General features: G+C 36.5%; 1 protein-coding gene across 8 annotated transcripts in view; it reads left to right on the top strand.

The window, feature by feature from the left end:
- Positions 1-25,258, top strand: part of spen (split ends) — a 76,456-nt gene that overhangs the window by 5,978 nt on the left and 45,220 nt on the right. For 5 of the 8 annotated variants that reach the window (XM_066297317.1, XM_066297315.1, XM_066297316.1 and 2 more), the window contains exon 2: positions 18,233-18,304. The exons of 2 other annotated variants lie outside the window; for them this stretch is intronic. In XM_066297317.1, coding sequence (XP_066153414.1) covers positions 18,233-18,304 — 72 coding nt within the window. Of the gene's footprint in view, positions 1-17,563; positions 17,594-18,232; positions 18,305-25,258 lie in introns of those variants that run through there. One more of the 8 variants, XM_066297320.1, reaches the window with a different exon arrangement.

A 25,258-nucleotide genomic window follows, 5' to 3' on the forward strand; every position in this document is an offset into this window, starting at 1 on the left:
CATTTTTAGAACCACTAGCTTCTAATTGGGGGCAAATACACGATTACACTGATGACTCGATATAATCAATGTAACTGATCAGAACAGGGCAAATAGATGCTTAAAATTACGAAATGTAGATCCTGCGAGAAAAAAATCACTGTTACCCGAGAAAAATCTAAAAAGTTAGCTAAACACATGCCGAAAAAACCATTTGAGACTTGAAGATTGTGAGCGCATTCATCTTGGAATTGAATTTAATAAGCAAAGCGCCTGGGGAATATGTTTTTAAAGATTAAAAATTAGTGAAAATAATGTTATCTGCTGGAGAGTTATAGCGAGGATTTGGAGTCGACAAATTCACACTCTTCACAATTTTGTAAGAAAGAGGTTCAATAGAAACGGACTAAAGATACGTTTCGACCACAGACCGACCGTCAGTAGATAATTTCCAAGAAGGTGATATCGTCTGGTGATTCAACCTCGACGAAAGAATGAGCTAAGCTCGAAGTTACAGTGACCATGGCAAGGGCCCTACAGGATTACGAAGAAGACAAATGATTTCATATACTGAATAAAGCTTTGACCAATGTTTAAGTCGAAAGTAGTTCATGTGGAGTGATTGACTGTATATACAGAGGAAAGGATCGACCATTTTTGAAATTGCGGAGCGAATCTATTCCAGTGAGATAACTTACGGTGAGGGGGACACGAACGCGAGGTTATCGGTTTGAAATTTTCCTAAATATAGAGAAAGTGTAAAATTATTGAACACATTTGAAAAGGTTCGACATACTTCTGGAAGTATTTCACTAAAGTCGAAGTTTCAACCGGTGGATGTATAATTGCGCGTAATAAGTTGGTTAGTTACGTATGAAACGCCTGCAGAGAAGATTTAGTAAATAGGTACAACTAAAAGTGTTCTACGTAGTTCAAACCATTGTTCAAGTAATTCATGTGTTATTTATTGCTTTTGTGATTAAATTAAGTTTGCTGAGTCTCACAAAGTTTGGAAGGCAGATCCGCTTACCGTTGAACTTACGAGAACGGTAATAACAGTTTGAAATTTTGGCTAAAAATATTATGTAAATTAACATAGAATTTGTGTACATAAATCTTTTCCGTAGGTTTGCGTATCTTTCCAAAAATATAAAATTTTCTTCTCTTCGAATACTGTCCACCTTATTAATTGCCTCAGTTACAAAAACCCCCAATATATCCACCATTAAATTGTTGTAATATCAATTAATGATTAAAACCCAGCGGGCTTCACTACTACCGCCTATAACAAATGATACTGCATAATTTAGGCTAACAAATAATGATTCAGTACAAAATAAATTGTTTCCTATTTCATTTATCATTGAAAAATACACGTTTCTAGGTAACGAAGCAGATTAATTACTGTGATGTTTGTGTGTATGTATAGATGATTATTACAGGTGTGCGTTGCTGTTTATTTCGAAAATAGTATGGCAGTTGCTCAGTAAACATGCCGAGTAATATGCCAAATTGTTGAATGTGTATATAGATTTTTCAGCTAGTTTTAAGCTCCCCCCCAAAAAAAAAAAAATGAATTTGTGTGTTTTGTAGCGCTTTCAGTATTTCAACACTGCGATACAACATCCATCATTTGTTGCAACCCAAAACTACAGTTACTTCTGAAATTGATACATAGTAAAATGACAAAATTTGGATTTTTGTAGTTTTGTGTTGGCTCATTTAAAGTCCTTAATTCCGCGCTGTGTGCATACTCAATTTAATTGGGAAACTTGATGATTCACATATTTACTTCCTTCAATACTCATGTGTAAACCATTACTTTATTTGAGAATCATTAAAATACATGTTTAGAGAAACATACTACTAAGGTAGTCTAATTAGCTATTTGCCTACATGTTAGTGTATTACCTCAGAATTTTTTTGTTTTCATTTCATTTCTATTATCGGACATACCTAAATAAACAATTTTAGAAATTTCGAAGGTCACTAAAAGTGCTAAAAGTTTTCTGTCATATCCATTTTTTTTAATTTATTAATTTTTTTTTTTTTAAGAGAGAATTTACCTTTCTTTGAATAAATTTCTCTTGCAATGTTTTTGAAGGAGAGTAGAACGCGCCTGCTTCGTTATTGGAACGATAATTTTTATTTAAAATTATTCATGATTTTTTTTTATGAGTTTACAGTCAGTTTTGATAACGCGCAGTATGCTAATCCCCGTTCTATCTGAATTAAAGCATCTAAACTTGGCAAATGTTAATTTGGTATTACTACATTTATATTAGCAAATAAACCGAGTCATGGAAACATGCATAACGTCGTAAAAATACATTAATTTTCTTCAATATTGTTTTTTCTTCACCCCTCCCAGGTCGAAAAATAAGGTCCTATATACAAAAAATTTATGTTTCCCATGAATATCCTCCTAGCGACCTAGCCAGGTATGTCGTTGCCGATATCATTGTTCCTCTGCCATGGTTTTGGTAAATATTTAACCAGATATTGATTTAACTTTTTTTTGCACCAGACAGTTTTATAGCTAAGTATATTTTCTGTTTTTGTTTACTTAGAGCATGCTATTTGAAGGTAGGTTTTTATTATTTATATTCTTCACGAGATAAAATAGATTAAAAAAAAATCATAGAAACATGCAAACTATGAAACGCGTACCTTTCCCAATTACTTGGCAGGAGATATACTGTGCATAAAAGCTGCTGCAGAAATGAAAAATTGTTGTTTTTAGCAAATATTTAGTTAAAGCAAAGATATGTTTTGTCATACTCCGATGCTTGTGCCAATGCCTCAGATAGTGTCTGTTTCATTTTTTAAAATTGTTTATCAATATGAATTGTCGAACAAATGTTAACTGCATTACAAGTTCTGAGATACCACATACATGCATGCGAACGTTGACGGCAAGAGAATTTTTAGTCTCTGTCCAAAGGCAGTTTTGTGTAACTTTTTTGTAGTTTTTTCTCAAGGTAAAATCGATTTCTCTACCGACAGTATTCGCAATCAGACTAACAAATCTCATCCCCAGTGTAACCTCTATACAGATCTTTGTAAAATCAGCTTACAGTGAATGGATTGCTTGTCTGCCAAAGCCACTTAAGTGGCACAAAAACCGCCTCAGCACATCCTGTCTTCCAAACCTGTTTCTTTGGACCACTTCATCCATCCTGCCTTGTTTAGGTTTATCCCAGGCAGTTATTCTCCTTTTTCATTCGAATCTAAAATGCTGAGCATTCAAAGCATTAACATCCCAACATGCAACAGAGCCCCCCCTCCCCTGGCCTGCGCCTTTCATCAACTGGTTGAACTAGCTAAAATGGTTTAAAATTGCAAATGTATTCTGGTGAACAATGACACGCCATTACCGAAGTGGGTTAAACTTGAGTGTATGATAAATTTGTATGTACGTGAATAAATTGTTCGTGGCGACTGCACGTTCGTCGTAGTCGTTGGTAGGTGTCTTTGCCATTGTAAGTTGATGCGCCCACTCAAGAGGTTTTCTCTTTTATTTCAATCAATTATCGTTTAGGTTTGATTTCTCTGCAAAATTCATATTTGGTTGGTAATTAGTAGCAAAGTTTTCTCCTCGTGTAATTTAAGCTTAGTAAGTACCATAAAGGTAGCACTATCAAATTCCAACCATCTCAGCGTTTTCTATGTTAAGTAGGCAGTTTGATTCTGATCATGAATCGCCACTGCATGTTCCAAGGCAATTTTAACCTTCTCGTTACGTTGAAATCGTGGTGCAGCCTAACCGTGCCATATCACGTTATATTCCTTCTACTGAACCTTGTTAAGAATATGCCATCTATTTTTACAATTGCAGCATTTAGCAATTTCCTTTCGGGGGCGTGAATAGGAAATTGAATAAATATTTCTTCCAAATGATGTTCCCCAGCTGCTCAATCCTTTACGTTTCCAAATGACCTAACAGTTTAACTCGTTAAGGGACTGTCTTAACGGGCAGAATTCTTAATTACTGAATCCAATTTAGAGATGTCAGCATTTGTAATCATCATTTATTTTAATTGTTCTCGGAGACCCTTCGTTTTGGGAGATTATGCGAGGTTAAATTGATATCTCTGTGTTTAGCAAGTTCTGGGACGAGTTACGTGTTGGTAGAGGGTATTCACGGTCCCGACGGAGGAACGTGAATGGCAATAATTATTGATTTTCGGCCTTAAGCAGCCTAAAGCATCATTACAAGAAAAATACGGGAAAAATAATCAAATATTCCCATGTGGAAAATATCTCTTTGGCCTGTCTGACCCGCAGCCAGGCCGCAGAGAGTTAAATCGAACACGAAACGCCCCGTTGCCACATTTCCCTTGCAGAGCCGTGAGCAATTATCACCCACCCTCCATCTTGACAATGCTCTCTCACATTACAATCTGCATTCTGTCCCCAACAAAAACCTTCAGAAATCCGACCTATTGGCACTCACCGTGTATAAGACAAGAAATGGTGCCTGGCATTCTTGTCTTCCACGTATTTGTATATCCTTCACAATCGGGCAACAAGGCCGTACCCGGCAACTCTCTCGAATAAATTTTCTCGTTCCGCCTTGCTGCGACGCTGGCAACGCCGTCGACCCCGGTCGCAAGCCCGCCCGGCAACATCGCATTGTTATGTAAGCAGCTGTGTCAGGTTGCGTGACGTCACTAATTCTATGAAGTATCGAAACTACTGCTGTCCAAGGTGCCATGGCTATGACCGTTGTTTTATCAATGTTTAAAACTGATTTTGTTTCGAAATTAGTAGCAAAACATAAAGTTTATTATGGGTTAATCAGTTTTGGGTTTCAATGTTTATTATTATTTGCAGTGTGGGGATTTATGCCCTTTTGGTGTAACGAGGAGGGAATACCTTTTTATTCTTACGTTTTATGGGCTTAGAGGGAATTTTTCATGGTTGTGCGAATTTTATGAAGATTCGTTGTTCTGTTGTTGATATAAAAAATGCTGTTGTAAAGCACGTGTTTGCAACATTGTTGCATTATGAACTGATTATGAGTATCCACTTTTGATTTATTACAATATTTAACTAATTGATATGAAAATTTCAAAGAACAGCTCTAAATTTCGATCAATTACTAATGGCGAATTTGGGGGCTTGCAGTGATGATACGGCAACATGTCTAACTCTTGATTATGTTTGTTTCATTATAACGTTTGGTGACGTGTTAAAACAGATTTAAATATCTTTCACTAAGACCTCCGGGCACATTAGCTTACTGAGTGTGAGCTGGTGCAGGTGCTGGAATTCTCCATTATATTTTGGTTGATAAATTTTATTGAACATAATATTTCTGTAATAAAATTTAATAAAACTGGCTTCACTGTGTTCACATCAGGGTTCACGCTATCATTACATTCTTGTCTGGAGCCTCTCCCTATAATTTTCATTTGCTTAATGGCAATATTGCATGGAAGTACGTCAAACACCATAAATTATGCAGTTTCAGCCAGTTATTTATGGCAAAAATTTTCAGCGAACGCCTGTCAGTTCCCCCTATACTCCTTTAGTCCATATTTATGAGACTCCTTTTTTTAAACTACCAATATAAATACTTTATTTTTAATCAATACACAGGTCCAGGTCGCTCGATTTCTGTGTTTTATGGCCAGCTTTATTGTTGAATTTTTATAAACATTAAAATTAACCAGCTTATGGGAAACGCTCATTTTTAATTAATTTCGTAGAAACTATCACAAGTGCGTTATATCACTGGAATCAACTAAAAGAGACCTGTCCAATGAAGCAATAATATACAAGATGTCTCATTTAAAAAACAACTTTACAAATGTGTTTAAAAACCGTATAAAAATAGGAACAATTCTATTTGGCTACATAACTGTATAATATTCAGACAACGTCATATCAAATGGAAAGATTAAAAAAAAAAACGCCCTGTATGTCCAAAGTGCATCAAATTAGTTATGAAACAAACCCACAATCAAATGTCAATTGCCAATCGAACACGATCTATCTATTAGCGTTTTGCCTAGATTCCATAGACCCATGAAAAAATCACCTTGAACATACAGGATGTTAAAGTTTTTCACAGATTTTCAAATATTTTTCCAGCTCGGATACGTTTAGAGATGTGTATTTAAGTTTTTGTCTATTTTATATCCATTTAGGTTTTTTTGCAAATATCTCTTAAACTATTGTTCCTCATAAAAAAAATTAAGAGGCAAAAAAGTTAATAAAAGACATAAAAAATTAAATGACGTTAATGAATAAAATCTAAAAATGTCATGAAAAAGTTCTAATGGATAATGTTGAGAGCGATTACGAAAAAAAGAATGTTTTAAATAATAATGATTTCAGTTTATTCGTTTTCGTAAAAGTTAAAATGATTGTTGTTACCTATTTTGAATTAATTATATATACAAATAACAGAAATTAATGAAAATGGAAAAAAAATTAAACTTCAACACCCTGTAAATCTGAATGAAAGCAATTTAGGACACGCATTTATACGAAGTTTTTATCTTAAAATAAGCTCATGATTCATCTGTTTCATTTTTTACCACATTAAGAAACACCCTGTATATTTAAGAAATAATTTATTTATTATACTGAGCGTCCTCATGTCAAAATGTTAAATATGTCAAAAATGGTTAGTGAAAAAATGTTGCAGCAAGTCAAAGATAGGCCAAATTGGAAAAAATTGGCGTAACCGACAAATTATAAATATGTACATAGAGTGTTTCCAATGAAAAATAACCACCTTTAAAATCTTTCTAAATTATTTTTTGGTTGAAAATTGCCAAGACATGTCAGCAAAATAGCAAAAGATAGATATTTTTACATAAAATCCGAATTTCTGTCATCAACCCTTTAAATGTCATAGCCACGCCCTCTAAATTTTCAAATGGCACCATATCATGTGCGGCGCATCGTTGCAAAGGTTGTTTTATAAGGAATGTATTCTACTTTTCGTTTTGTGTATTCGTATGAAATTGAGACATGAAAAAATTAAAAACTATTCGTGTTTATTTTGGTTAAACTGCCGAATAATAGCAATTACCATTAAAGTAATTGTTCAAAGTGACTTCCGTTAACTTCTACACATTAATACAGACGACGATTGTGAAAGAGAGCACGAACGTTGCAAGAACTTGTGGTGTCAATCGTCGACATTCTTCTTTTATTCTTTGCCTAAGATCTTCAATATTGGATGGCTGTCTTGCACACGCTTTGGAATTCAAATGCGCTCATAAAAAAATATCCAACGGATGCAGGTCGGGTGTTCTAGCCGGCCATTCGATAAGACCACGTCTTCCAATCCGTCGTCTAGGAAATCGATTATCCAAAGATTCTCGAACGGGAACCGCATAGTGAGGAGGTACACTACTATCCTGCTGAAAAATAACTTCTTTTTTAAGCAAATTTTTGCCATTTTTTAGTAATTCTGTTATGAGTGGATTAATAGTGGTGTCAAGAAGCTTAAGGTAAGAAGCGCCATTCATTCTACCTTCAAAAAAAACTGGCAAATGATATGTGATCTCCTTGAATACCTGCCCAAACTTTCTGTGGATACTAGGTATGGGTTTCTCTAAACAAATGCGGATTCGTGCCTGATCAACACCTTTCGTTACAAAAAGACATCCACCCATCGCTGAGACACATATTATACAAGTTCACGTTATTCAATAGATTATTAGACGTAATTTCGCAGAGCTGTAGAATTCGATCATTAATCGCCTCCGTGTAGTTCTTGAACAAGTTTAATCGTGGATGGGAGAAATTTGCGGTTTTTTTAAATTCTCTCTGCACTGCTTGTTGAAACTCCCGATGCCTGAGAGAGAGAAAGAGAGTTGATTTAAAGACTGATTGTTATCCAACGTGTCCCAAAACAGCAATTTCAACAAGGTTCATTAATAATTTGTCTTTCTGGTTGATGTTTTTTGTTTACCACTGATCCAGTATCAATGAATTTTTTCATCAACTTTAAAACATATTGATGACGTATAAATGTATCGGGATGAATTTCATTGAATATACGAGATGCAACGTGTGCGCATGATCGTTATTATTCAAATAAAAACGCACAATTTCGATCCTTTCGGCCGTCGTGTAAATCATGTCGACACTTTCATTTCAAAACGAACTAAAAGCTCATAAGATGGAAGAAAAGCATCGTTACTACTATCAGCAGTTTAACCAAAATAAACACATATAGTTTTTAATTTGTTTATTTCTCAGCTGATGCGAATACGCAAAATGAATGGTAGAATGCATTCGTTATGAAGTAACTTTTGCCATGATGTGTCGCACATGGCATGGTGCCATTTGGAAATTTAGAGGGCGTGGCTATGACGTTTGAAGGGTTGACGACAGAAATTCGGATTTCGAGTAAAAAGATATCTCTTACTGTTTTGGCAATTTTCAAACAAAAATGTGGTTTAGAAAGATTCTGAGGGTGGCTACTTTTCGTCGAAAAACCCTGTATGTTGAAAACCGTTACAGCTGGGATAAGATAAACTAAGCCAAATATTTCTGTCGATGGAATGTTACGTACATAAATTTTCGCCCATTAGGCAGTGCTTCTGGCATAACTTTTAACATTTTAGTAATCGAAGAAGTTTTGAAAATGTGCTTAGGAAAACAAACTGAACAAATAGGGAAATATTTATTTTAACATCCGGCCGGCGTCTCACGGGCACTCACAAAACGTCGAATTTCCCTTCTTTTTAACGCAACATCGACAACGTCGCAGAGCGTGGACGTGGCAACGCAGCGCTATTCGGATTCTGTTAATGTAAAGCCGGCCTATAAAAAGGATTTTATCTGTAGGTGAAACGGCTAAAGTAACGTTATGTCTTTTATGTGCGGCCCGAGTGTTCGAGATATTCAGCTTTTACGACTTTCGAGAGATAAAAGTTTAATGCACGACCACGTTTTTCCTCTTTTTGGCACAAGCGCCTGTCGTCTGTGCCCAACGCGAGCAAAACCTCGCATCCCCTTGTAGAAGAACCGCATTCGCGAAATTCCGCAATTAAAACCCTGTTAATTACATTGCGGCCATCCTCTCGCCCAGACGAAAATCGACAACCCCGCAGGAAAGTTTCCAACCGCCCGGGAACCGGGCGCCCAAAACTTGTTCCGCACAAAACTTTCGTTTGCCCCCCCCCCCCCCCTCTCCCTTTGCTCGAAAGGTCCCTGTGTTTTGCCCGCCCCCTCCTCCCATTTGCTCCCTTCGGAGTAAAACGCGTAGGCGGTGTTGCAAAACAGGAATTGCCAGGGCCACCGAGGGGTGGGGGCAGGATCAGTGCTGTTCAGGGCGGTGGCAATGCTGCGTCCAATTTCCAACAGAGTGATTAATTTTTTTCTTTCAGAAGTACCACAAATGTCTTGCCCACGTTTTTTAATTAACGCAGAACCAATCCCGTTACTGAGGTACCGAACGCAAGTCATGGCGTTACATTTATTTATTATCTGTTTTTAATCTTTGGCTTATTGAACTGCATTGAAATGTCTTTATTTTGCAGAACAAAGGCTGTTTTTATTGCGAAATTAATTTCTCCAAGGCGAGAACGTGCAATGCAAATCGAGGCAGCATGACTGTACCTTGGGCAACACCAAGCAACTACTTGTATATAAATAACTTATCCGAGATATAGCTGTGACATGGATATCGGAATATGTAATAGGAACTTGCGTTTTTTTTTTTTTTTTTTTTTTTTTTGTATATAGTTCATATCTAATCAGAAAGTAATAATCTCGTTCATGATTGATAAATTGTTAAGAAAATAATCTGATAGTGTCTGTGAGAGTCAGGGTCAAAAGCGGAATCGAAGTGCTCTGTCGCGTTGGGGTTTGAACTTCTTCCACCTTCCAAGAACATTTTCCTGCAATAATAATCAATTAATATATCATGTAGAGCGCCTGCCTTTTACTTTGTTTATATTTATGTTTTGACCTTCGTTTTAATAAGCAGGAATTTTTGCTATAAATCACGAAGTGGTTTTAGAAAATTGAAGTTTTTTCGTACGCCACATGGAAAATGATTAGCAATAATGCACAAAATTGATGTTGATACGAATGTTTAAAATGCGTCGAATTCCTCTCAAAGGAATCGCATTACTTCTGTGGTTCTTTTGATAAAGCGGGTGTCATCTTGATATTCTGAAAAATTGCTCAGCATAAACCGGAATAGCTTTGATTTACATTACTTCATGTACAAGAACGTCAATTAAATTACTCTTTGCGATGAGAAGTGGCGTTGCCCCAGATCAGTCTCTCAGTCCCCATCTTGATATTTTTAAAAGTCGTCTCGCGCCAATGATTAAAAAAATTTAACTAAACGGTATTAATCTCATTTTTTAGAATTCTTTGCCTTTATAAAGAAGTGCAAAATCAGCGCACGTCTCTGTGTTAATTTTCGGAACGGCAAGATTGCAATCAAAACCTTAACCTAAATAGATTTCAGTTAAGCATCGAGAGTAAAGAGGTTTTAAGCTTCAAACGGTACCAAAAATGAAATTTTGACGCGGAGCTGTAATCGTCGCATTTGTTGCTGATTTTGAAATTTCAAGTCCCAGATAAAATTGAAGATTTCCATTTGAGATTCCTTCAAGTAATTGTCCAATTCATAGAGAAAATGTGCTTGTCCATGCAAGCAAATAAAAAAATTATGTAATAAATAATACTTTCAGAACTTCCTATGTTTTATTATTACACGTAATTACAGAAATCTACTGGATTTGTATTGTATCTCGCTGTACCGAGCCAAACCGCATGTATAGGTATAATGGCCGCATTCACTAAAATAAACACTTTGTTCTGATGAATGCAGCCAATGCGGTCCTGTTTAACGACGCATAATAACAAATATAATTACACTTCTTATAACACACCTTTATAACATTATGGTATTGTTACATTGTGTACTTGATTTATAAATTGCTTCCAATTTTTTAATTATAGAGTGTAATATAATATAATGGTCACTTTTTTATGACATATTATATTATATTGAATTCCACAAATGTATATCTATCTACATTTGTTATTGATTATGAAATATACAGGATGAGTCAGTTTATACTCAGTTAGTTTTGCTCTATTTGTTATTTACATATTAAATAGCTCTCAGTAACCTTGAGATATTTTTGTCCCATGCATTTTTCCTTGTTAGAGAGTTATTTTAAAGTAATCTCCGGACATAAAACGTCTATAGCGGTCTCAATGTGGACTTTCAGATAGGCAACAAACTCTGATAAACTATTACTATGAAAAAATACTATATTGTACTGTTTATCTCCTTTTTTATAATTTGTATGATACACTTCTTGCAGCGGAATTGTGTGCACTGTTAGAAGAAGACACACAACACCAACAAATTTCTAGATCTGATTAGAAATTCAATTTTTTGAAAATAGTGAACCAGTGACGTACCACAAAAGGTTTGAATTTGAAAAATACTTTTTGACCCCCAAAGAAATATCACATCATATTGTACACAGTGTAGCGTTAATGTGCGGAATAAATTCATAATATATGAATGGACAGCATTTGACGAAAATCCTAAAACACCCCTGTTTAAATTTTTAAGTTGCTTCATTCTAGTCAATATTACAGAATGCATGTAATGACGTAAACGAGAAGATTTTAAAATATAAGTAGTAGTCATGTGACACGATTTTTTTTTAAGGTCTCCTCATCGCCTATTCGGCAAAATAATTACTTTGTTCTCAATTTATTTTATATTTATGTGGTTATAATAGCTATAATATATATAATTATATATTAGATGTAATTATATAATAGATATAATATCTGTAATTTTCCTCTTTTAAATGAAAATACTTTATTTAGTAATATTGTTCAACTTTACGACACAACAAGAAATTCTTAAAAACACTTAAAAATACCGAAAAAAGTTATATCTACCGCCTACTGATAGACAGGGTGATAAAAGAGCAGCATTCCAATTTCACATTTATTAGTTGATGTACTTCGAGTAAAATACTATAATTTTCATAAAGATATTACACCAATTAATCCAATAATGAAGCTTACAGAAAATGAACAAATTGAAATTTTAATGATGATCGACTATGGAGATAGAGCTGAGATTCTAACAGAAGTGTGTAATTTATTTACTGCTAAGTTCCCTAACCGAGAACCTGTTTCACAATCATCAATTGGAAAAATTGAGTGGAAATTTCGCAATACCGACAATGTTAAAGTTTTCCTCGAAACTGGCAAAAAATCAATTTCCGAAGATAAAAAATTTGACGTGTTTTTTGCATTTTCACAAAACCTCATATCAGTTCAAGATAAGAATCACTGGATGATAATTGACACCATGCGACGAACCTTCGAGCGCTAAAAAAGAAAAAGTTGGATCCGTACAAAGTATATCTGGTCCAGGAGGTGTTAACATGACTAAAGTAGTGGAATCGGTCTCTGCGAGACCTCATGGACGTTGTAACAGAGATGAGAGCTTTCTAGCAAAGGTCATTTTTCCAGACAACTACCTTTTTGCTCAACGATCGGGTAACCCGCCAAAAATATGCCGATACTGGGCACGTGAAAATCCCTACTGGATGGAGGTGTCTAGCACGCAATATCCCGAAAAGGTAAATGCCGGGATCGGAATTATAAACGTTCAGATCAGGGGACCTTACTTTTTTCGAAAAAATCAACTAATGCTCGATATTTTCAATTTCTTCAGAGTTATGTACTGCCATGACTCAATTAGCAATTTTCGAATAGAAATGATTTGCGGCTTCCGCAGTTTGGGGCATTCCCCACTAGGCCGTTGCTACATGGATCTACTTAAGTAAAGTTTTCCCAGTTAAATGGATTGGTAGGAGGAGGAAAATCGATCAACGGCCGACACGATCACCCGATTTAACCCCGTCAGATTTTTCGGTGGGGGATGCTTGAAGAGGAAAATTTTAAAAAATCGGCCACACAATTTAGAAGAGGTGAAGGCGCGCCTCAAAACGGAGATTTCTCAACGAACCTCGCAGATAAAGAAAAAAATTGGAAAAAAATTTACTGCCCGGATTTCGCATTGCGCAATTGCTGTACTACCAGCAGTTGTGATGTCATACAATTAATCAATTTTGCTAAATAAACTTTTTCACTTAAAAGTTGAGGCAAAAATAATTATACTGCTGAATAACCGATGAGAACCCCTATTTATATAAAAAAAAAAGTTTTCGATTACATCATTACGTTCACCCTGGTGACGTCACGTCTCTAAAATGTTTGTTTGAAAATTAAACTAGACGTGTCTTAGGATTTTTGTCAAGTGCCGCCCATTTCGGATGTAACGAATTTATTTCATATATTTGCGTCATTCTGTACATACAGGGTGTCCCATTTAAAGCTGCGATTGAAGATTACTCGAAAACGGTATGTTGTAGGGAAAAAAGTTGTCTGGTAAAGAGTGAGACATGTCACAAAGACAGTGACTTTTAGCCAAAATGTCGTTTTAAGGTCATTTCAAGGGCAACTTTTTTTCCAAATGACAATCTCGTATTTTTTTAAAGATTATTGTAGACCTTCAAAAAATGAACATCTTTTATTTGAACAATGTTTTCATTAGGCGCGTTGCTGCAGACTTAGCCTTGATATTTGTTCATTTTTCGATATAGTTGAAATTATTGCACTTTTTTTTTTAAGAGTTTTGCAATGCACGTGCTGTGTAAAGCTCATAACAATCCGTCTATCTATTAAAAAATATATATACAGGGTGGGTTTTTTTTTTTAATTTGGCAAATTAATTTCAAATCCTGTTTTGAAAAACTCGTGGAAGCAAATGTTCAAAGAATGTTCTTCCTGCTCCGAACATGTCTCAACTTCTTGTTCAAAAAGAACTGTTTACTCTGCGCGACATCTTCCTGTTTATCAACTTACAGGCATTTTCAATTCTCCTTTTCCCGTCGTTTGCAGTTGTTGGTAGTTCTGCAGAAAATTTGCACTTTAAAAAGCACCAGAGGAAAAAATCTGGTGAGGTCAAATCAGGCGATCTGGGAGGCCAATTCACTGGACCGTCTCGTTGAATCCATTGATCTGGATACATTTCATCCAGGACCTCACAAGACAATATGGAAACATGGGCTGGACAGCCGTTATACTGATACCACATCATCAATTTAATCGCAAGTGGAACATTTTCTAACAATTCCAGCAGATTATTACGCAAGAAATTGCGGTACATTTCTCAATTCAAGTTTCCTTCAATGAAGGAAGGTTCAATTAAACGTTCAATCCCCAATAATAACGCACCATACATTCACCGACCATGGTCTTTGACGTTGAACTTCTCAAGCCAGTGTGGGTTTACAGCTCTCCAAAAAATGCAGATTATGGCGAATCACTGTACCATGTTTTATGAATGTAGATTCATCCGAAAACAAAACGTTGGAGAGGAAATTTGCATTTTGATTTAATTGCGGTCTTGCCAAATTACAGAAATTGAGTCGGTTTTCAAAATCAGTTCCATCGAGTTCGTGATGTAAAGAAATGTGATAAGGATGATATTTATTCACCTTCAAAATTCTTCGGACACTTGTCTTTGATATTCCCAAGTCAGCAGCAATTTGACGACAACTTAAATGGGGATCGAAGACAAGAACTGCTATTTGATCGTCTTCATGCGTTGCGCTTCGGGAGCGATTACGTTTTTTCCTTTCTTTGAAATGTTTAATGACACCGTTAAAAGTCGTCCAACAGGGACCTCTTCCATCGGGACATCTTTCAGCACAAAGTTCTACTGTCCGACTAGCACTTCTTCCAGCCTCTCCATAAATTAAAACCATTTTCCCCCAATTTCTAATTTTTCATCCGAAGTATACCGATCCATTTCAATTGTTGAATTTTGAAATGAAAAGAATAATTTTTGAATCGTTATGAATATCATAAAACAATCAGATTGATTGTCGAAAAAAGAATACCGATTTCTTTTGGATCTTGTTATAAGGCACACCGTAACAAGAGGACATTGAGAATTTTTTTTCATGGAAATATATTTTTTTTTGTTCAGAGAGAAGGATTATATTGAGTTTTAAACAGAACTTATGTAAAAAAAATGCCATAATTTCGTCTATTTAAAAAATTGGACAAAAATCAAGGATAACTCTGCAGCAAAACGTCTAAAAAACTTGTTTAAATAAAAGATATTCGTTTTTTTTTAAGTTTACAAGGATCTATAAAAAAAAATACCGGGTTGCCACTTAAAAAATTAATTGCCCTTGAAATGACCTTAAAACGACGTTTAGGCTAATAGTCATTACCTTGATGACATGTCCCTCTCTTTACCACACAACTTTTATTTAAACCTTTTTCATACAACATACCGTTCTTGAATAACCTCCAATCACAGCTTTAAATAGAACACCCTGTGTATCTTCGATACTCTGTAACTAAAAAAAAAAAATTCTGCTGCGAGTATAAACTGCCTCTCGTCCTATATGTAACTTTTTTTTTCAGTTTTTTTTTTTTTTTTTTTTTTTTGCTTATTTAAATCTTCAATAGTAATGTAAAGTATACCCTGAAAAATAGATTCAATCGCTGTAATTGAAATGATTTAACAATACGTAGATAATCATTTCAAAAGTCACACATATATATATATATATATATGTATAGATATTTAAGTATTCCCACGTAAACATTCCGTTGGACTACGTGTTGATGAAATTGACTTTTATGTTTGTTTATTGTTTTATCTTCGAGAAATAGGCTTAATAGATTTGAACCTTTAAAGATTCACCGTTAAAAGCTTCAGAGAAAAACATTGTTCCAAATCAAATTATGAGTAAGCTAAAAATCTCTTCTGGTAGTTCACATCGGGAAAAGTTTGATGAAGGTTCAAATGGTGCGAAATAGGCGATGCGCTGATGAGGTTACCTGGACTGGAGGCGTATAGCCTGGCCCGCGTTCCGTTAGCTCGAGTGTCGAGTTCGTTTGATATTTTCGTCAGTATCAAAGTTCAACAAATTAGAGTTTTGGAATCGCCTGACCATTTTCACTCCTCACCGCCTTAAACATCGTCACCGTCACGTCGGTATGTCGTTTCGTAAAATTCAGAAACTGGTTTTCATCTTGTAAGTTGCACACCTTATAGGTATTGTGGTATCACGGTATGATCCGCGGCAATTTCTAATTCTTCCTTTTTTGAAGGCTGACAACTTGAAATAATTGAATATCTTCACCTTTGCAATTAACTCGACACCAGCGGATCGAACCTCCAGCGGGCTGTTCAGCAGAAAATGTGAGGTGTCTCAATCGGTCCTGGGGCCGAACGTTTCAATGGCCGCAGATAGTTAAAAAAAAAAAAAATGTAAAAACGTTTTGGCCCCATTTTGTCCGGTCGTTTCTGCCCTCTAAGGAGTATGAACCAAGAACATCATAATCTAAACGTCAGTGGACCCATTGAAAATCTCGTTACCCTTTTTATGCGTGTCAAATTTGCACATTCCCAAGATTAACGAGGTCTATTTAATATGTGAACATTCTCCCGTCAATCACGTATCAAACGAAATACTTATTTAGATCAATCACGAAAATTTAAATTAACAATGTAAAATCAGGTATGCATTATCTGAAACCGTTAAATTATCAAAGGCATGCCTTTGATGCTTCAACCACATCGATTTGAAGCTGATTTTAATGATCATGCTTTACAACAATATAGGTTAATAATTTACCGTGTCTGCTGGGGGGCAGTGTTCTTGTCATCGACTGTCAAACGACTAATTGCATTCTGTTGACATTGACAGCGACATTTGACATTGTTTCAGCGACCATATTGAATTCATCCGCCACTACCGAATCACGTTGCGTTCTCCGGGGTCTTTAAGTAAACAAATTGAATCTTACGCGCATCTTACTATCTAATAATATGTAAATAACACGGGCTATTTTTACTGTCCAAAATGCATCTGGAAATAGATGTTGCATTGATAGACGAATGGCGAAAGCCTTGGCGGAATGAAACCGATTGGGATATTTGGCAACGTCATACTATTGATTTTTCACCCACGTAACATGCCAGTGAAGGAAGATTTATTAGTGGGGCTCTTTCAGGGTGCATTGCTGCCTGTTGCTAGATGTTACATTGGGGGATTTAATGAAAAAGCATGGTGGTTAAATAATGATAAAATTTGTTTAAGCCGGAGCGGCGCGATAGAAGAGGAACCATGAGGAAATTTAATTAGTTAAAAATAATATTATTACAACGTGATTTTTCATTGAACGTCGATGAATCAGTCAACGACTTTTCGGTCGTCACATGAATGACTGAATGGCGGCGCTATTGCTTCGGCGACCACTTTGAATCGGACTCACGGCGAAAATGATTTAATTCAAAGTGGCGAGGGCAAGTCTTTGTGCGAACTTACACACAGGACTTTGACACTTCCCCCAAGTTCTCCACGTTGGTTAATTGCGTCACCGGAGGTTGGGAATGTAGGTACTCGGTCAAGTTAGGAGGACTTTATCAATCTCCCGTCACAATTTTCCCCCGTACAATGACATGGTGTTGTGTAACTTTGTTTGGTCAAATCAGTTGTCTAAATAAAAATTTTTGCTTTCAGGAATTTCGGAATATGGACGAAAATAGAGGCGCTCTGTAAGGAATTTGATGTTACAACTACTTAAATGTTTTTCTCTACATATCTCCCTTACCACAGCACCCCCATACACACACAAAGAGACACTTTTCCTGTTATTTTTGCTGGTTGATGGATGTGTTTTGTGTGTCCCCCCACGATGCCATTGTCTCGTGTTTTTTAATTTTGCCTGAGACAAATGTCGATGTTGAATGTTTTTTTTGACTCTTCTCGGGTTATGTGCATGCAACCACGATGTGTGTCCCGTGTTATTAACGCTGCTGAGGTTGCTAAAAGCACACGGTGTACATACATGCCACATGACGGACTTGGCATTCGCGACAACATTATCAACGCAACACGAAAATATTTATAACACTGTGACCATTAAGTTGGATGACCTTCAATTTGGATACGACCTTTACGCGTTAGATAATAATGTTTGTCGTCGTTAAATTTATTTCCTAGAATCTGACTAATGTAATTGAAAGTCTTTGGGAAAACCAAGCAGACGCGAAAAGAAGTTCCGAACTTCAGTAAGAAATATTTACATGGGCATGATTTATTCTTATTTAATTCTCATTATTATTATTATTATTATTATTATTATTTTCAAACTTAATCAAAGTTTTTCAAGCATTGTTTCTCATTTTTTCCAGGTACGTTGTTCAGTTGTATCATTGCAAGCATTGTCAAGAAAATCACAATGATTGTCACGCACGAGATTTAGGGTAAGTCTCTTAAGTCTACTTCGACCAATCTATCACAAAATCGCCGCCCCAATCACAAGCCATTGTCCAGAGGGTGCTTCTGTGCGTGACCCGTGTCCAAACCGCAAACCGCGCCTGCGCGATCCAGGACTGTCCGTCCGAATAAGCAGTCCTGCAGTGCTAGTATTGTGCTCCGCCATAGGAATATATACAGTGTGAAGTGCCTTACACTTGGATTAAACCATCCTTTTGGATTAAGCCATCTTTTTGGATTTACTATTGGATACGCTTCAGGATGTAGTGTTTGCAGTGCTTTAGCCGCCGGATTAGTGAAAGAGGATACTCCATGGGGATACGGTCTTGTTGTGAGGGGTCAGGCTTTCGTGAGATTGGCTGTCGTAGTGTTCGTTTTGTATATTTTTTCGTGTTCGCAACATCCTCGTAAAAAAGGTTTCATTTAATATTGAAATTTCTGTAGAAGGTCCCCACATGTTTCACGCGGAGTCTGTAGGTACAGTGTCCGACTGCATAATATATGTGTGAAACTGCTGCGTAATGAACTGGGAAAAAGTTCAAACTTGATTCATCCCGTTTGTTTGAGCCGCATATATTGCAGTTTAAACCAAGGCTTAGAGGTTCCTATAATACGCAGTGCGAGAAATTTCCACTCTATATCTTCGTTTTTTTAAATATTGGGAGATACGGGGTGTTTCGATGGCGACTATAAATCTCGCTGTAAATGGTAAACGTTCGAAACACAAATCTCGCATAGGAACATGGCCAAGAAAAATATTCAAAAAATATTTCCGTTATTTAATCGTTTGCCAGTTCTGCTTCAAATCAGTGGCGTCACGGGGTATTTGAAGAGCAGCCTTTGCATCTGAGGCAATTTGCTGATGCGGCCTTAGTACTTTTTGTCCTATTAAATTCGTCTTTGAAATAGTCCATTTTTAAGCAAATCTTCGCGAAGACTGTAATTGACGTCACGGATTTTTTAAATTTTCATAATACTCCCAGAAACCATATCACTTTTTTCGGTTTCAAAAAACCTATGTGGATTCTTGCGTGGGGTACATTAGACATCAGTGCCGAACGAACAAATCAGGCAGATGGTAAGAAATGCAGGGTAAGTCAGGTAAGAACTATTCTTAAAATATTTTGCTAACTGCTGCACATTTTTGCTGATGTCATAAGATGACCCACCGAATGGTTGCTCATCTTTTCCCTGTGGAGTACCGTAACATCTACAAATACCATTTTACAGGAAAATTCAGTTGTAATTGGGGAAACTTAAATAGACAATACACTCTGAAAAATGAAGAGAAAAATTTATATGAATCCTCGTGTTCTAAAGCTTTGTTAGCGAAATTCAATTACAGTTTGAAACTCTTAATTTTTCCTTTTTTTTTTTTTAAATAGCTCCAATGGTTTATTTAAGGGAACCCGAAGTCCTTGTCAAATTTACAAACTTTTTCGTCACTTGCGTTTTTTTCAATATCTGCGAAGGTATCTGAACCATTCGTAAAATTAAAATAGAAAAAAAAACACATTTTTATCCTAATTAGCCACTGTTCAACGTCACGGCGTCGATAACCAAACAAGGTGTTAAATTGGACAAGAATTTCAATTCCATGAAATGATCGGTTCCCATAGAAAAGATTGCAGTGGCTAAAAGGCGTCTAACTCCACAGAAGTGATTATCTTGTGAATTACCGGCATAATTTGAGAAAGCTCATTATGTACGCTCTAAAACTACATATCCGCCGTTAATTTTTTGGCGAATTATTATTATTTTAAAATTTAAAAAAAATTAAAAAAGGACAAAAATACTATCTTTTGACGTTTGTTTATTTTTTAAATGTTGCTCACTTCAACGGGAGCGCAAAATGGGCGATTTTTAAAAATTTATACATGGGTTAAGCGGCACTTCAAATTAAAGTTACTTCAAAACTACATTCAATGGTGCACTGTGATTCAAAATCTATCAATTAATTTCGCGGAAAAATAGGTCTAAATTTGGTAGGAAAGCAATACAAACTCGGTTAGATGGCACGTAAACAATTAAAAAAAAATGTTTATTAATGGCGAATTGGTTTGTTTTCGATTTTGTACCCAGTTTTCGATTACTTTTATTTATTTATTCTTTTTTTAACCAAAAACTGTCTGTAAGCAAGAAATCGAAAACAAATCAATTTCGTATCAACAAACAAGAGTTTTCATTGCTTACATACTATTTGACTGAGTTGGCGTTCCGCTTTGTAAAAAATTTATAGCCGTTTTTTACGAAAAGGAATCGATAGATTTTGAATTGAAAATTTTTGATTGAGAAAATTTTCAGAGAGCTCTCATTTGAAGCGTCTCTTGACCTATGTACCGGTAACATTAGCAATATTTAAAAGATACAACAAACATCAAAAGAAGATTGCATTTTTTGCCCTATTTAATGCTGATTTTGGATTTGCAAAAAAATAATAATTTTTTAAAAATTTAACAGGAGAAATGTACTTTGGGTTAGATTGTGTGAGAAGGCTAGTCGTTGTTCCGTTTTCAAATTTTATCGGTTGGTGACTTTTTCCCCGGGTTCATGGGAACCTTAAACTTCCTGCTTCTTCATCATCGGCTTCTTGACGGCTCTTCGATTTTTCTCGTATTCTTTGACCTCTGATTTATGAGCTGAACGAACTGTTTCTTAAATTTCAAACCGGTTCAGGGATTCGGAGAGCTCATGTTTTTAAATTTAATACGCCTTTTCGTTACCGTACCCTTTATTTTTGTCATGCGTTGGTTATCCACTTCCTAGGATTCGAAACCAGCTCCGTACATCGCCTTTTTGGGCAAGTTTCTTCATTTTCCTTGTTTCCGCCATTGATTGAGAAACATAACGCGTGTTCTCAATCAAAAACGGCCCCTTCGCAGCGCAGTTCGAGATCTACAGTCACTCAAAAAAGTGTCCGTACAGCCGGAAAAAAATTCTGTAAACCGTAACTTTTGACTGATTTTGTTCAAATTTTGTATAATGAAAATTCAAACCGAAACTCAATTTACGTAATTGAGCAACTTTTGAAAATTGAACTTTTAGAGTGCTTTCCAGCGTTTAAAAAAAAACTCCGTTTTGAAAACTTCTTGTGCGGTGGAAATTTTTCAATGTGGTTTTAACATTCTTGCAGAGAGGATTTTGCTTCATATATCCGGAAAATTTGATCAAAATCGAACAACAAATAAGGGAGTTGCAGCTTTTTAAAGTCGTCAAAAACGCCAAAGAGTGACGATTTTCGCGCAAAATGGCGAAACTTTGACATTTTCGACGACTTTAAAAAGCTGCAAAACCAAACGTTCATGCCAAGAAAATCTTACTGAGAGTCTGGTGGGATTGTAAAGGAGTCATTTACTATGAGCTTCTGGAACCCGGTCAAACCGTTACGGCTGACCGTCATCAGGCCCAAATGACCAAATTAAGCGATGCTCTGGAGGAAAAAAGACCATTTACGGGGCAAGGAAGTCGGAGAGTGATATTGCTGCGTGATGATGCTCGTCCGCATACAGCTAAACTCATCTTCTCGCTAGGCTGGGAAATGATCCAGCATGCGGCGTATTCTCCAGACTTGGCTCCTTCCGACTTCCACTCGTTCAGATCCGTGCAGTTTCATTCGACGATTCTTTGACGTTGAAGATTCTTTCACATTTTTTTTTCATTCCATCACGAGGGCATCCATCATCTACCCAGTAAATGGCAAAGGACCATAGACAGTTATGGAAATTATTTCGATTACTAATATTTTCAATAACTACGTTTTTAATGAAGCTTAATTTCACCAAAAAAATGCTCAGTTTCTTTTAGTACACGTATTACATTTCGATCCTGAATTTTGAAATACACTAGCTGGAAGTACGTCAGCTGCACAACGATACCCTCTCGTACCCCATCCAGAGATTGCATCTAGGTGCAACTGTATAATTAAAATTTATTTCAGGCTCTGGATATTTATAAATAACGATATATTTAGTTCCAGCCGAGACGCATGGCGCATAACTCAAAATATCCAGATCCTTATCCAGCATTTCAAAAATAAACCATTCGGAAATAAACTATGTTTGCTTTTCAGTACTCATTTTTTTTTCGAAGTTTGAGAATTATAAATAAAATATTTTCGATTTATCTTCAATCCAGATTTTTTGAGTTGGCTAGAGCCGGAGCGAATTTCTGGATGAGCTATTACGGTCCTGGCCGAAACTCATAAAACTAGATGGGATACGGTGTATGTACGCAGTGCATGGATCAATCTGGCGATAAAACCGAAATCCCTTTGTTGTTTTACGATTGGCTGCGTCTATTTCCGGACGTTCGCTTCCGGTAATCACGATTTTACATCCCGAACAGACTTTGCGTCTGGCTGCACAGGAATTCTGCAATTACAGCCTCACTCCAAATCAAACAAAGAGCTGCTGGCTATACGAGGAAAACCAACAATATTAACATAAATTTATCCGAAACGACTTCAGAGACCCGATTCTATAAATTACGGGACTTCCCCAGGAATCGACATCCGAATGGTCTGTCAATGCGACAAACACATGCCATTTGACGTTATTCCCTGGGAGCATTCCGTTCAGAAACAACAATCTGGCCCCCATAAAGGTCCCGATTTTTCCTTAAGGTTATACGTCTTATCCGACGTCCCCGAAGGGGAACACGAAGGTTTTTGCCGCATTCCCAAATTTCCAAGAACGCAACAACAAAAGGAAAAAGCCATGGAGGGCGAACGTAAAAGTGACGTTAATGGCGATCGTGCGTTTTCGCAGGACTTTTAATTTAAATAAAAAAAGCGTCAGCCAGACATCCTGGAGACTTTTTATTTCCAGTTCATGGAAATTCGGTTTGGGCATTTGGGACTATGCTGGAAGTTGGATTTTAGTCGTCGGCCGACTCGGCAAATATTTGGGTAATTTCAGGATTCCATTTTGGGAGTCCATTTTGGACCCCGTGAGGAGGGCCGAGGGACTGTGAGATATCTTTTTTCCTTAGCCGCAGGGACGTACTCGCTAAACCCAACCGAACAGTGTTGATTCCAGCACTTGCACGCGATACTATAAGCAACAAGATAACGACTTATCATAAGGCCGGATTGCGCCGTCAAAGTTTGAACCCGATCTGATGTTTAATCTTCGGATTTCACGTATATCTCGGAAGATTATCTCTTGCAATCTTGACGTTGACTTTGGATGAAGGTTGAACTGAAGGCGCGCTCCCGGGCCTGAGATATTTTCCAAGTTTTCGCGTGTATGTCTCCATGCCGAAAAGTAAAAGCGACACTTCACGTACCGTGGCATTTTCGTGCTGGAACGAACCAGTTTCGTTTCACGAACTTCGGTACTAACTAGAAATTCGTATGGTTTGCCCTATTTCGTGAAAGTAACACGTTCAAGCTAAAGCTCGGCAAAAACTTGGTTAAACGGTCGCCAACAGCAAAAGCACGAGATTTATTTAATTAATTTCAAAACGACTGGAAAAACTGTTTGGACCGACTTCGGACGATGAGCAGTTTATTTGGTCAGTGGTGTCTGATGGGCCTTTGGAAACTGAGATGCGAATGCGAAAGCCATTTATCTCTGTTAACCACGTGTTAGTTCTGTGAGCTTCTTATTGGCTATTGAAGAGTATTTTTAGGAAATTTTAGAATGTATAATCGAGGTTTTAACTGTTTTTCTCTTCAATAAACGCAGTTCAACACGCTTTTTGAAGGACAATTTGAAAAATATACAATTAGCAATCGATTTTAGAGAGCTTTAGGCAGTTTGTCTTCAGAAACGTTCTGAGACGTTTCTATCAACGTCTCAAAACGTTTCTAAATCTTACGATTTTTAAGGGACCGAACGCACAAGAAGAAGTATAAGGGCTTAAGTTTTTTATTACAAAGTTCAATCTCAATTCCACAGTGTGTTGCGTAACATGAATTCACTTGCGGAGCTTTTTTGTTATTAATATCACGAAAAAAAGTGATTCTTTGCAAGCTCGGCGTGACCCTTATACCAAAAGGGCAATAGTCACACGTGAAATTTTTTGAGATCGTATGCCAACTTCCTTAAGCACATGCGCACATGAATTTTGCTCAAGGGAATTTTATTACGTTTCACTCCAATAGCGCACATTTATCTCTTGTTTATTGTAAAACATAACTTTTCGTCTTTTAATACGTACGTTTTCATAACAATTGCGCAATTCAACTATGCAATTAATGCGTAATAATACTTAATTTGCTAATAGGAAAAGCCGAAGTTAAGAATTTGTGTAATTACGTAGAATTGTTTAATTTAGTTTTAAACATTCCCACCATTACCTCGGCACCGCCGCTTCCCTCCGTCACAGGTTTCAATCGCCATTGATACGTGTCGGAATATTGATGCTGAATTTTCTGATGCCCCTGCAGCGGCATCAGAAAGTTCGGTCCGGACCAGACCTTGCTTCGTGCCGCAGGACGGTTTTGGAAGCACGTCGGGAAATGACCACTGACGTGATAATTAATTTATTGAGGAAATCGCTGAAGGACTCACTGAGTGTTTTGAAAGGGAGGGTGGCAATGTGGAGGCACCGATGAAGCGACTTTAAAACTAATGTAGCCAATCGCACGTAGCCAAATGGTCGTCCTTGTCTTTTCCTATTAGCGAAATAAATGATTGTTATTCATTAATTACCTATTTAAATTGCGTCAAATAAATTTGAATTGTTACGAAAACATATTAATTAAAAGACGAAAAAATTGTTTCCAATGAACAAGAGATAAATGTTCATCATTGAAATTAACAACAAAAAAAATTCTGGAGCAAAATTGACGTTTTTAAAAAAGCTGCTATACGACTACCGAAATTTCACGTCTGGTCAGTTCCCTTCAGGTTCGAGATCATGCAGAACTTTTTATGTAAAAGAACTTTTTTTCGTAAAATTAACATTAAAAAATGTTTCCCGTGTGATTCCGACGT

This window comes from Euwallacea fornicatus, chromosome 28, assembly GCF_040115645.1.
Source record: "Euwallacea fornicatus isolate EFF26 chromosome 28, ASM4011564v1, whole genome shotgun sequence".
NCBI classification, from domain to species: domain Eukaryota; kingdom Metazoa; phylum Arthropoda; class Insecta; order Coleoptera; family Curculionidae; genus Euwallacea; species Euwallacea fornicatus.